Source organism: Caloenas nicobarica, chromosome 1 (assembly GCF_036013445.1).
Source record: "Caloenas nicobarica isolate bCalNic1 chromosome 1, bCalNic1.hap1, whole genome shotgun sequence".
In the NCBI taxonomy this organism is placed as follows: Eukaryota; Metazoa; Chordata; class Aves; order Columbiformes; family Columbidae; genus Caloenas; species Caloenas nicobarica.
The window spans coordinates 1115472-1128881 of record NC_088245.1 but is presented as its reverse complement, the minus strand read 5'-3'; the positions used below and the strand labels follow the sequence as shown (position 1 = coordinate 1128881).

The 13410-nt window shown below is 64.4% G+C and overlaps 1 protein-coding gene across 1 annotated transcript in view; it reads right to left on the bottom strand.

Moving 5' to 3' along the window:
* Positions 1–13120, bottom strand: part of SND1 (staphylococcal nuclease and tudor domain containing 1) — a 123166-nt gene extending 110046 nt beyond the window's left edge. The window contains exons 1-6 of the mRNA XM_065626793.1: positions 13009–13120; positions 9673–9822; positions 7645–7765; positions 3802–3880; positions 228–388; positions 4–95 (exon numbers count right to left, since the gene is read on the bottom strand). Coding sequence (XP_065482865.1) covers positions 4–95; positions 228–388; positions 3802–3880; positions 7645–7765; positions 9673–9822; positions 13009–13083 — 678 coding nt within the window. The 5' untranslated portion in view covers positions 13084–13120. The remainder of the gene's footprint in view (positions 1–3; positions 96–227; positions 389–3801; positions 3881–7644; positions 7766–9672; positions 9823–13008) is intronic.
* Positions 13121–13410: the final 290 nt, after the last annotated feature.

Below are 13410 nucleotides of genomic sequence, written 5' to 3'. Positions count from 1 at the left end.
CACCTTGATCCCCGAGAGCATGACGGTGACCAGGTAGTAATCAGGGAGCAGGAGGGCTCTCACCACGCTGCCGTCCCGCACGTGCTCTATGATGGCTGTGGAGCAAAAGCAGAGGTTGGTCCCGCTGCAGGGGGGTTTGGTGGGAGCCAGAGCGGCTCTGTGCCGGGAACGGCCCCCCAGCAGCTGAGGATGAGGTGACCCCAGCACCCGTGTTGGTGCCAGCTTACCATTGACCGGCTTCTGGTGCATGGAGTCCACGAAGTGCCGGGGGTTTTCGATGGTGTACTTGAGGTCCCGGATGGTGTGGGAGCCCGTGCCCTCGCTCCACATCCCCTTCTTGGCACTCTTGGCTTGCTCCTCCAGCTCGGCCAGCCGGCTCTGCTCGGGGCTGCAAGGGCAGGAGGCAGCGGTGAGAGCGGGCAGGACGCCGCCGGCTCCTGCGGGTCTTATCGCCAGGAACATCCACCTCCCGGGCGCTTTTCTGGACGCTGTAGTGATTTAACCGCTCACGTCTCGAAAAGGCACCGCCTGGGTGAGCTGCTGAGTGATGCTTTTGTGCTGCTGACAGCGACGCACTGTAAATCCAATTAAGTTTCTCCGGCACCATCGATGTCCGGATACCCACCCCCATTCCAGAGGATGGTTTTGCGCGCTGTGATGGAAAGGCAGCCCCGGGGAGAAGACAGGAGAGCCAGGTATGTGGCTCCTGTGCCACAGGCAGAGAGCACCAGCCCCCCGAACACCGACATCCAGCCCTGCCACGCGCTGTCACAACCATTTCAACAGATCTGGTGACATTTGTGGTTTAACATCCTTCCGCTCAGGGAAAAGCCGCAACCTGACGACTCCTGAATTCCCGGCAGAAACACCTGACTCGAGCAGCTAAGAGTCACCTCGCACGCCCGTTAATTAACACACCCTCTTAATTAGGAGAGCAAATGTGGCGCAGCACTGCGCTCCGGGTGATCTGTAACGGCAGGAGGTCCATCCTGCGCTCACCGCGCCGGTGACAGAGCCGGTGGCCGCGGCATCGCCCGGCCTGGGGGCTGCACGTCCCGCTCCTGCTGCCACGTTGTCACCGCGGGGGTCGGGGTGACCGGGTGTGCTGCCCACGGGTGCGCTCACAGGAGCACGAAGCCACCAGAAGGTCCCCATGGGGGTGCGCAGGTCCCCCCAGGGGACACGCGACAGCAGGTGTGGGGAAGAGCCACCGCAGAATCGTCCGCATGTGGGATCGCCAGGGGAGGGGACTCTGCGGGGGACAGATGGCCTCAAAGCAGCGACAAGTGGAGAGGAAGCGAAGTCCTGCCTGGCCATCACAGCCCGGGAGACATGACGTGAAGATAATATCTTTATCGATGATCTGGGTGAGGGGATTGAGCACACCCTCAGTCAACGTGGGGTTGTTCAGCCTGGAGAAGAGAAGCTCCGGAGAGACCTCATTGCAGCGTTTCCGGACTTAAAAGGGGCCCATAAGAAAGATGGGGACAGACTTTTGGGCAGGGCCTGTTGTGACAGGACAAGGGGTGATGGCTTTAAACTAAAGGAGGGGATAACCAGGAAGGATTGTTGGAGGAAGAAATTGTTGCCCTGAGGGTGGTGAGAGCCTGGCCCAGGTTCCCAGAGAGGTGGTGGCTGAACCATCCCTGGAGACATCCCAGGCCAGGCTGGACGGGGCTCTGAGCAACCTGAGCTGGTGCAGATGTCCCTGCTCATGGCAGGGGGGGCACTGGGGGAGCTGGGGAGGGCCCTTCACCCCAAACTGTTCTGTGATTCTGTGATTCCGTCATCCCTTCACCGCCCTGTGATTTTAAGTTTGCAGGTGACACGAAGTTGGGTGGCAGTGTTGATCTGCTGGAGGGCAGGAGGCTCCACAGAGGGATCTGGACCGGCTGGATCGATGGGCTGAGGCCAGTTGTCTGAGGGTCAGCAAGGCCGAATGCTGGGTCCTGCACTTGGACCACAACAACCCCGTGAGCGCTGCAGGCTGGGGAAGAGCAGCTGGAAAGTGCCCGGTGGAAAAGGCCCTGGGGGTGTTGGTGCCAGCGGCTGAACATGAGCCAGCGTGTGCCCAGGTGGCCAAGAGGCCACCAGCATCCTGGCTGGTGCCAGCACTGGTGTGGCCAGCAGGCCCAGGGCAGTGACCGGCCTGTGCTGGGCGCTGGGGAGGCCAAACCTCCAATCCTGGGGGCAGTTTGGGGCCCCTCACGCCAAGAAAGGCCTTGAGGTGCTGGAGCGAGTTGAGAGAAGGGAACGGAGCTGGGGAAGGGGCTGGAGCACAAGTGTGATGGGAGCGGCTGAGGGAGCTGGGGGTTCAGCTGGAGAACAGGAGCTGAGGGGAGACCTTCTGATCTCTGACCTGCCTGAAAGGAGCTTGGAGCCAGGGGGGTCGGGCTCTGCTCCCCAGGAACAAGCGCCAGGAGCAGAGGAAATGGCCTCAAGTTGCACCAGGGGAGGTTGAGGTTGGATCTGGGGACCAATTTCTTCCCCCAAGGGCTGTGGGGCATTGGAACAGGCTGCCCAGGGCAGTGCTGGAGTCACCATCCCTGGAGGGGTTGGACAGACGGACATGAGGTTCTCAGGACATGGGGCAGTGCCAGGGCTGGGGAACGGTTGGACTCCATGATCTGGAGGGGCTTTCCCAACCAAAACGATTCTGTGATTCTGTGACACTTCCAGCGGGCAGCAGGACAAGTCAGCGCACAAACCGCAGCAGACCATGCAGGGGAGACTTTCCTCCTTCCCTCCCGCTCCATGCAGGAGTTGCAGAACCAGGACTGGCTGGTGGGAGCCGACTCCAGCTGAACCCCCTTCACCGCACAAACACCACCAGCCCTGGCCAGGCTCCCCTGCCGGTGCTGCTCCCCTCTCCCGGCAGCACCACAGCCTGGCGGCTCCTGCAGCGCCTCCAGCACCGGCACCGGGGCTGTCACACCTCCCCCGGGTGTCCCCAACCGCACCACAGCAGAGCACTGAACCCCACCAACAGCACCCAGAGCCCACAGCGCCGGGCAGGGAGCACGTTCCCCAAGGGCTCAGGACAGGGACAGTGTCCCCAGGCAGGCAGCACGCAGGACCCACCGGCACTTGAGGCTTCGGCACTGGCCAGTTCGGGCATAAAATAACCCACCCAAGCTCCTGGCAACACTCACCGTACCTGTGCACAGGCTGCAGTACCCAAAACGCTGGGTGGAAAGCGTCCAAGTGTGCCAGGAGCAGTGTTAGGAAGCGACGTGGGCAAGCGTCCAGCCCAGCAGGCGCCGGGATGGAAATTACGTCCCGCTGGTATTTATAGTGGTGGCACAGAAACAACTCGCACCCCTGGAATGGGACAGTGGGTACCGGCTGTGCCGGCACGCCAGGGCCGGGCTCCTCTTCCTGACAGGGCTGTGGCAAAGCATCGGCTCCAACAGCATCGGCACAAGCATCGCACCACCCAGATGTAGGACGAGGGGCAGGAACACCCCAACATCACCTCTCCAGCGTGAATTAAAGCACCTCAACCCCACACCCGGTGTTATTGTCCAGCAACCAAGAGCTTCAGAAGGTTTTCTGCTCTGCAGCCCATGATCACAGCTCTGGTGCTTCAGCATCCAGGGCAAGGAGACACCCAGGTCCCCATCCACAACCCCAACCTGAAAGACACGGTGTCACCATGCTGGGACAGTGATGCCTGCGAAACCTGGAGCCGAGGAGAGAGCCTGGTGCCCGGGCCAAGCCAAGGAACCCAACCAGCTCCACGCCAGGTAAATAACCGCAGAGAATCGGCGTGGCCACGCAGGAACGCAGCCGCATACGTACTTGTTGGCTCGGATCCCTTCCCGGCGGGACGCCAGCCCTTCGGCCACCAGCGACTCGGCGATGTTCTCCCCACTCGTGTCTGTGGAGAGAGGAGGAGAGGAGTCAGCGAGAGGAGCCATCGGTGCGTGGGACACCTGGGGACACACAGACCTGGGTCTGGGAAAGGATTCCCAAGGCAAATCCAGATGGAGCAACCCAGGAGCGAAAGGCTCCTGTCACCAGCCCGGTGTCCCAGCAGCACGTGGCCTTCATGATGCGGGGAGCGACACAGCCCAGGGCTCTCCTGGGGACACCGTGTCCCCAAGCCCAGGGCTCTCCCGGGGACACTGTGTCCCCAAGCCCAGGGCTCTCCCGGGGACACCGTGTCTCCAAACCCAGGGCTCTCCCGGGGACACCGTGTCCCCAAACCCAGGGCTCTCCCGGGGACACCGTGTCTCCAAACCCAGGGCTCTCCCGGGGACACCGTGTCCCCAAACCCAGGGCTCTCCGGGGGACACCGTGTCCCCAAGCCCAGGGCTCAGCAAGTGGCACGTTGCCCTGATGTGCTGCTGGGCTGCCAGGCTGGCTGTCACCCAGGGCCCCCTCCATGGGAAGGGGACATCCTCAGCGCCCGGGGGAGGCGCAATGCCCCCCCATCACCAAAGCAGCGCTCTGGATTTCCAGCAAAGGCTGCGCCGTCAGCACGACCTGCGACAGGCACCTCCACAAAAAACACGGGTGTTCCACGGCTACCAGGAGCCAAAGGACAAATCCAGGGAGGATCCTGGGCCAGAGGGAGCAGAAAACCAGCAGGCTTTGGGTAGAATCCCCAGGATTCTGCCCCCGCAGAAGGGAGGGCGCAGGGTTGCAGGGCCCCGAGCAGCAGCGGGGGGTGGCTGGAGAGGGGCTGTCGGGCACTGCCAGGGACCCCCACCCTTTCCCAAAACCTCCGCTCTGGCTCAGCTGGCACCAGCAACCTATGGCAAGCACCCACTGCTCCAAAGCACCCACCGTTCCAAAACATCCACCCCTCAAAGCCCCCAGCCCCCAGAGCCCGGAGCCGCAGGCAGCTGCCGCATCGCTGCCAGGGAAGCTGTCACAGCGTTTCCATATTAATCGTATTTAAACCTTGACAAACTTCATCAGGAAGCATTTTCTGCTTCATTTCTCACCTCCGCGGCGTGACAGGTTGGGGGTTGAACAATGAGGACGACACCTACGCAGGAGGCACGGCAGGAGAGTCCTTAACACGGCAGACGGGGCTGCAGGTGACGGGGAGGGAGCGCTTCACCGATCGCAGTGACACTGAACAAAAAAACCCCTTTTCAAGGTTTATTTGTTGCCAGCTGCACCGCGGGGACCTGCCAGGCTCCTGCCGGGGGGGAACTTCTTCAAAATTCCGATTCCCCCTCTGCAGGAGGGGATCCCCATCCCAAAGGGCTCCCCAGTTTCCCAGCCCATGAGCAAACTGGGAGCTCAGGAATGAGCGTGAGCGTAACTTTGATATCCAGTTATTCGTGGTCTTGGGGTACAGGCTCATCCTGGTAGCACATAGGGCCCCGTTCCCCTTTCTCACAGCCTGGGGGCTGTGGGGGTCTCGTGTTCCCACGGTGGATGGGGACCCCAGGGAGATGCTGGCTGGGCTGTGCTGGCATGCAGCCGGCCCTGGGTCACCTCATACCAGTGACAAGGGGCTGGTGGTGGGAAGGGGCTCCGGCAGAGCTATTGGCATCAGCAGCTCCTGCCACAGATCCTGAGGAGCCTCCTGCACCCCGGGCCGCTGTTCATTTGTGCCTCTCGACCTCAGGGGCCAGAGCAGCCCCAGCAATGACCCGAGGCTGGAACAGCTCTGCTGGGAGGACGGGCTGGGAGAGCTGGGTGCTCAGCTGGAGAAGAGAAGCTCCAGGGAGACCTTAGAGCAGCCTCCAGCACCTGAAGGGTCCTACAAGAAAGCTGGAGAGGGACTTTTACAAGGGCAGAGAGTGATAGGACAAGGGGTGATGGTTTGAAACTAAAGGAGGGAGATTCAGGCCGGACATGAGGAAGAAATTGTTGCCCTGAGGGTGGTGAGAGCCTGGCCCAGGTTGGCCAGAGAGGTGGTGGATGAACCATCCCTGGAGACATCCCAGGCCAGGCTGGACGGGGCTCTGATCTGGGTGCAGATGTCCCTGCTCATGGCAGGGGGGGCACTGGGGGAGCTGGGAAGGGCCTTCAACACAAACCATCTGTGATTCCAAGATTCTAGGACAAACCCCGTCTGCAGTGCTGAGCAAGTCCCAGCTTTTGCTGCCCAAACCAACCTCCCGCTGCCACCGCAGGAAAGGCTCCAAGTGTCCCAGCAAAGCCAGGGAGCGTCTGGAACCCAGAACTGCCCCACAGCACCCGCTCGCCGCCCAGCCTGGCCCCACACAGCCCAGCTGCCAGCAGCAGAGTCTGCAGGGATACGCGGCCGAGGGCACCCAGCCCCCAGATCTGTCCCAGAGCTACCCCAGGGGACACGCACCCGAAACTCGACAGCCCCTTGCACACACCTGCTCCTTCCCCCCTGCCCCAGCCGCGAGCTCCCCTGAGCCCCCACGGGAGAGCGGCTGCTCTGCCTGAGCCAGACCTACAGTCTGGTCCTAGCCCAGCCGTCCCCGTCCCGGGGCTGTCCCCGCTCTGCACCGGCTCTCCGGTCAGCACGGAGGTGACGGTTCGCTCAGCACACCCCCTGCCCCGTGCCGGTGCACCCGTGAAGAAAAAATTCTCCCCGGAAAGGGCTGTCGGGCATTGGAACAGGCTGCCCAGGGCAGTGCTGGAGTCACCATCCCTGGAGGGGTTTAAAAGGCATTTAGACGAGGTTCTGAGGGACGTGAGTTAGTGCCAGAGTTGGTTATGGTTGGACTCGATGATCCTGAGGGGCTTTTCCAACCCAAATGATTCTGTGATTCTATCTGTCCCGGTGACCCTAAGCCAGGTGACACCGGAGGACAAGCTGTGTCCTGGTGAGCAGCAGCCACCTCCCAGGAGCCAGCCCACATCCCGTGGGTCCCGTCCCCCTTCTCGAAAGCCGAGGGCGCAGGAGGTTGATCCCAGAGCTAAGCCCAGCACAGCGGTGCAGCCCAGCACAGCGGTGCAGACCAGCAGCAGGATGCGGCACTAAGTGACCCTTGAAGGTCCCTTCCAACCCAAACTATTCTGTGATTCTATAACTCTATAACCCACTTTGTCTCTCTGTTACTTTCAACAGACCAGGTGATGCTGAGGACTAACCATGAGGAGTGAGAGCCCAAAAACTCATCGGCCAGCACAGCTGGAACCGAAACAAGCCAGGGCTGTTGGCAGAGGGGACGCAGCACCTGGCAGAGTGCAATCTGGTGTCGTGCTTGCCACAAGAGGGGACTTCACCGCAGCCAAAGCCACCTGTGCCAGCGCTGTACAGGCCACGCTGCTCTGCGCCAGGGACAGCGCTGCCTGCGGGCAGCACGCAGCGTTTGGGCCGGGCGGCTTCGCTCCCGGCGCTCCGCCACATCCACAGGGGCCGTGGGTGAGCCAGGTCCTTCGGAGATTTCAACCAGCCAGAGACAGGCGAGCGATTTATAACAACAAAAGGGACAGCGAGGAAAACCGGGGAGAATTTACTTAATGGCGTAACTCGTATCCATGTGCTGCGTGCGGCGCAGTGGCTGCAGCTCCGGAGAGCGCAGCCGTGCCCCGGCATCACTGCGACATCGCTCCCCTCCAAAAACTGGTGCTTCACCAAAACGCACCCTTGTGCTGCTGACACCTCACCCCAGCCCACCCTCGCAGGCAGCAGCTCCGGCTGTGAGCGCCGCACGCTCCCCACCACGCACTGAGGAGCCCGACGGCCGCCTTTGCACTCACCTTTCCCCAAATACACCATCCCGTACTCCCGGCCCTGCGGGGTCTTGTACTCCACGGTAAAGCAAACCTCCTTCCCGATCAGCTTCTTCCGCAGGAACTCGCGAGCCGGGAACCCCCAGGGCTGGAGGGAGAGAAGCCGAGATGAGCCAATGAGTCAAACGCAGCCGGGGATGCCCAGAGCCCCCCAGTTTGGGAATCACACCCTCCCTGTGCGCTGCCCTAGCCCAGCAGTCTGTTTGCAGCCCAGGAGCTGGCAGAGGAACCCAGCCTGTCACTCTGCAGGACAAACACCCCCCCCTCTCCCTCTGCCCCCGCAAAGGGCTCACGCTTGGATTTCCAGCCGGTTTTGAGCACAGCGAGCCCCAGCCAGCCCGGGGAAGGCTCCAGGGTAGCAGGGCTGGAGCTGCGGTGAGGTGGGGGCCGGAGCAGCCCCGGCTCCCCAGAACATACAAGGGCTCCCCCGGCTCCTGCCCACAGCTGTGGGGGTGCCCATGGCAAAGGAGCAGAGCGGGACCGGCTGTGGTGACTGTGCCCGGCTGGGAAATGGGGTTCCAGCACCCCCCGGCACCTCCCCGCACCGCGGCAAGAACCGCCGGGGCCCCGGCGAGCTCAGCCCCGCTCCGCCGCAGCGGGTGGGTGGGGAACGCGGTCCGGAGGAGAGAACACGACGTGCTCATAAACAATTAGCAAACCTGACAGGCGTAATTTTTTCTAAAAGAGTGACATTTAAAGGCTGAAGCAGCGTTTAGAATAGACAAACTCCCCAAGGAGAGCAATTAGCCGCCAGCGCTCAGCACCACCCCCGGGGCTGGGAGGATGGGTGGCCGGGGCTGGGCTCCCTCCGACACAAATCGCTGCACCCGCTGCCGGTGCAGGCAGCCCTGCCGGCAACCGGCCTGCCAAAACAACCCCCCCGCTGCCCCCCGGCGCAGGCAGAGCTGGGCAGAGGGAGCCTGGAGGGACCAGCAGCCTCCCCAGGTGCTGCACAGCCTGCCCAGGCTGCCTGCTCCTCGCGGGCAGGGGATGCCACACTGCCCCGGGCATGTGTGCGACCGTAGGGTGAGGATGGAGAAAAGGCCCTGGGGGTGTTGGTGCCAGTGGCTGAACATGAGCCAGCGTGTGCCCAGGCGGCCAAGAGGCCACCAGCATCCTGGCTGGTACCAGCACTGGTGTGGCCAGCAGGCCCAGGGCAGTGACCGGCCTGTGCTGGGCACTGGGGAGGCCAAACCTCCAATCCTGGGGGCAGCTTGGGGCCCCTCACACCAAGAAAGGCCTTGAGGTGCTGGAGCGAGTTGAGAGAAGGGAACGGAGCTGGGGAAGGGGCTGGAGCACAAGTGTGATGGGAGCGGCTGAGGGAGCTGGGGGTTCAGCTGGAGAACAGGAGCTGAGGGGAGACCTTCTGATCTCTGACCTGCCTGAAAGGAGCTTGGAGCCAGGGGGGGTCGGGCTCTGCTCCCCAGGAACAAGCGCCAGGAGCAGAGGAAACGGCCTCAAGTTGCGCCAGGGGAGGCTGAGGTTGGATCTGGGGACCAATTTATTCCCCCAAGGGCTGTGGGGCATTGGAACAGGCTGCCCAGGGCAGTGCTGGAGTCACCATCCCTGGAGGGGTTGGACAGACGGACATGAGGTTCTCAGGACATGGGGCAGTGCCAGGGCTGGGTTATGGTTGGACTCGATGATCTTGAGGGTCTTTTCCAACCAACATGATTCTGTGATTCTATGAAATTTGTCTCAAAATACCCCTGGGGGGCTGGATCTCTCAGAGGACGATTGAAGGGACTGTTTTTCCTCCTGCTCCTGCAGCACCCTGTGTGTCCCCAAGCCGGGCAGCGCTGGCGGGGAAGGAGCCGCCTGCGCCCCACGGGACAGCAGCAGCAGGTTGGGAACGGGCGATGCCTCTTGCAGCAGCCAAGCTGACACTGCAGTGGCTGCAGGGCTGGGCCAGCAGCCTGCACACCCCCCGTCCAGCTCCCCCCGCGACCCCCAGGGCAGGGGGGCTGCGCGGCACCGCTCATGGGGGGCACCCACCTCGTCCGGGGTGTCCTTGGCGTCCGGCTGCCCCGCGGCAGCGCGGCGGGCGAGGTTCCCGGCGCGGATGTTGCTGAGGTTGATCTGGCGCTCGGGGGGGGGCCCACCACGGGGCTGCCCACGGACAATGATGGCACAGCCCGACAGCACCTGCGGGGAGAAAGAGGTGTCACAGGGGGTCCCCCAGCCCTGGGGAGCAGCCAGGAGGCAAGAGGCGATGCTGAGCGGACGGACAGACAGACTTCCAGGGCTGGATCCTTCCCCAGGCACGGGAAACTTGGCACAACTTCTCCCGGGCTGGCAGAGTCAGGAGTTGCCCAGGTCTCCTCCTCGGAGATGCGGGACGGAGCTGAGCTCTGCACCAGCATCGTCACAGCGGCACCCACCAAATACCTCGTCCCCTCCTTCGGCGTGGACACACGGCAAGTGACAGCACCGAGCTCAGATAAATCAACCCCTGTGGAGAGGACTGCTGGGAGACTCCCCAAAACCAACAACTGGACCTCTCCACCTCACACCCAACTCAATTACAGCAACCAGCATCATCCCACCCTGCAAAACCCCCAGGATTTCAGGTTCCTGTCCCCTGCGAGACCCCAGGTCACCCACGCGCCAGCCACGGCGCCGGTGGGACCAGCTCCAGCTCCAGCCGCCAAGCCGGGCTCTGGGCCAGGCCCAACGAGCACGCCGGGGATCGCCCTGTTCCCGGTCTAATCGGCGCTGGCCCCCCACGCACGGGATCGGTGCCGCCAAAGCGCTCGCGGAAAAACCTCCGGCTTGGATTCCAGCACGTGCCCTGGCTGGGCGCCCACCCAAAATCCCCAGGGTGTTCCCAGCGCATCCCAAAGCCAGAGGAATCGTCCCCTGTCACGGGAGCCAGCCCGGCCCAGCGCCAGGGACGCTGGCTCGCACCGAGCTGTGCCAAAATGAGCCCCGAGACACCGACACCGAGGCTCTGGTTGCAGCGCGGCAGAGACCGGCACGCTGTGTGAGCCACTGGGAATCAAGCTTAAATTAAGCCTGAGCCACGCACAGAGCGATCCCACAGCAAAGGCTCAGTGCTCCCTACTTAAGGACTTAGAGGTTCCATCGCTGTAATTAACCTTAATCTTTAATTTATAGGGCGTGGGGAACCAAGTCAGGTGCTGTAACGGATTTATTCCAGTTATCGGTACGAACCCTGGATCCCAGGAAGGGGACGGGTTCATTTGCAGAGCTGCTCTGCACTCCACGGGTGCACAAAGCGCTTCGGGGTGGGCACGTGGCCCCTGCGTCCCCTGTCCCTGCTCCCAGAGTGGCCGCAGCACGTGTCACTGCTCCCAGTCAGGGAACCACAGGCACTTTCATGGCAGCAGCTTCTGGCCGAGCTCGGGCAGCAACAGGAGCGGGAGATGGCCCCAGAACCCAGGGTTCACCCCCCAAAGCAGCCCCCAGGTGACAAAGTGCTGCCTAGTGCTCCAGTCAGGGACAGCTGGGCTTAAACCCGGCTGTAAAAGCTGTACTTAGTGCAGACTGAGCCCAGAGCGCGATGGATGTGCCAAGGCCAGGGCACGGCACAGGGACACGGGGCACACGGACCCGGCTCCTGCGGCAGAGACGTCCCCTGAGCGCCGGAGGGGACGGCACCGGGGTCCTGCCAGCACGGCCAGCGCCAGAGCTGCAGCTCTGGGACACAAAGGGACAACAGCAGCGGCAGGAACGGGAAGGAAGGGGGTGGGAAGCCAGGCACAGTGACCACAGGGAGCCGGGGACCCCCACCTCTCCAGGGTGCCCCTGCGCAGGGATTTTGGCCCTGGAAGGGGACACCGGGGTGCCATGTGGCCCTGGCAGCCGGTGAGTGCCGCGCGCGGCTGCCTCGCGGCCAGCAGCCCCAACCGTCCTGCCCGAAGCCACACAGTGGAGCCGCGTCCCCTCGGACGGAGCTGGCACGAGCGGCTGGCGAGGTTTGTCCCCAGCGTCCCAAAATCTGCTGCTTGGGCATGAGGTGGCAGGAGGTGAGACGGGAAGGGGTCCCCATGCCACCAATGAGCTAAAGCAGGGGGAAGGCAGTGTCCCCAAACCTCCAGTGTCCCCAAAGCTCCACTGCCCCCAAACCTCCAGCATGCCCAAATCAGTGTCCCCAAACCTCCAGCATCCCCAAAGCTCCAGCGTCCCCAGCCCTGTCCCCACGGCTGCAGCAGGCTCTGGGGTGAAGTGACACCCCGAGCGAGGGTCTCATTCTGATGGCAGTGGGAGTATTCACCGCCTGAGGGGTCACCTGTAACCTTGAGAAAAAACTGTATTTGGGGACAAAACTCCCTGTGTTTGGGCAAAGAGGTGACAACGCCGGTGCTGGGCCACGGGGACGATGACAGGAGCTGGGACGGCGCCGGCACAGGAGCCCAGCTCAATGCAGACACACGGAGAGCGGGACAAGATGCCACCAACACGAGTGACACAACCGGTGACTGCAGTTGCAGGGGACCGGGGAGCAGCACCTGCCACCAAACGCTCACCGGGGCACCAGGAGGGTGCACGGGGACCCAGACACGGTGCCACGGCCCCGTCCCAGCGCGCTGGACCCCGACCTTCACCCCCACGTCTCCTGGCACACGTGGGGACCTGACATGGGGGGCTCGGGGACCCCGGGTCCTTCCCGTGGGGACACCGGGGGTCGGGGAAGAGGAGCAGGTGGGGAACCCGGGGGATGTCCTGCGTCCCCAGGGAATGTCCCTGGTCACAGGAATCCCAGAGCTTCCTCTGGGCTGGGGGCACAGCGGGACCGCTGGCCCCCCGGCCACCCCCGGTACATGGGGGGAACGCCGGGGTGGCGGGACCGTCGGGCCCCCCAAGCCAGCCTTGGCCCCGGGACGGGGTGCAGAGCCCCGGGCACAGCCCCCTCCAGCACCCCCGCCTGGGGGTCCCGGGGTGCAGCGGGGGGTCCCTGGGCTACCGAGCAGGGGGGGAAAAGCGGCGGCGGGCAGCACATGGGCCCCGCGCACGGGTGCGCCGGAAAGCGGGGGGGGGCCGGGGTGGCGGGGACAGAGCACGAGGTTCCGGGGAGCGGAGGGGGGTCCCGGGCACCGGACGGGGCTGCAGGGGGCGTGGGGGTCCCGGTTACCGGCACGGGAAGCCGGGAGCGGAAAGAGGTACTGGAGGGAGCTGCGGGACCCCGGCTACCGGAGGGAGCTGCGGGACCCCGGCTACCGGAGGGGGCTGCGGGGGGTGAGGGCTTCCTGACACCGGAGGGGACTGCGGGGTGCCGGGCACCGGCGGCGGCTGCAGCCCCGGCGGGCACACGAGGCGGCGGTCGGCCCGCGGGGAGCGGCGGTCGCGGCGGGCGGGCAGAGCTCTCACCATCTTGACGATGCCGCGCTGGACGGTGAGCGGCGGCGCGGAGCCGCCCTGCCCGGGAGCGGCCGCGGAGGCCATGGCGGGGTGGGGGCGGCGGACGGGGCGAGCGCGGACGGAGCGGCCGGGCCCGGGCCGAGCGCGGAAGGAGCCGCGGGGCGGAGCGACGGCGGGGGCGGTGCCGCGGCGCGGGGGGGCGTGGCCTCCCCGGCGCCCCGCCCCGCCGCGCGGCCAACGGCCAACGGGAGGCCCGTCCCGCCGCGCGCTCCGCCCCGCCCCCTGGCGGCCCGGCCAATGGCGACGCGCGGCGCTGCCGCACCGGCCGGAGAGGCCGCGGTGAGGGTGACGTCACGGGCGGCCCCGCCCCGCGCACCGCCCGCGCTGTAGGGCGGGACTTCCGGGGCGCGC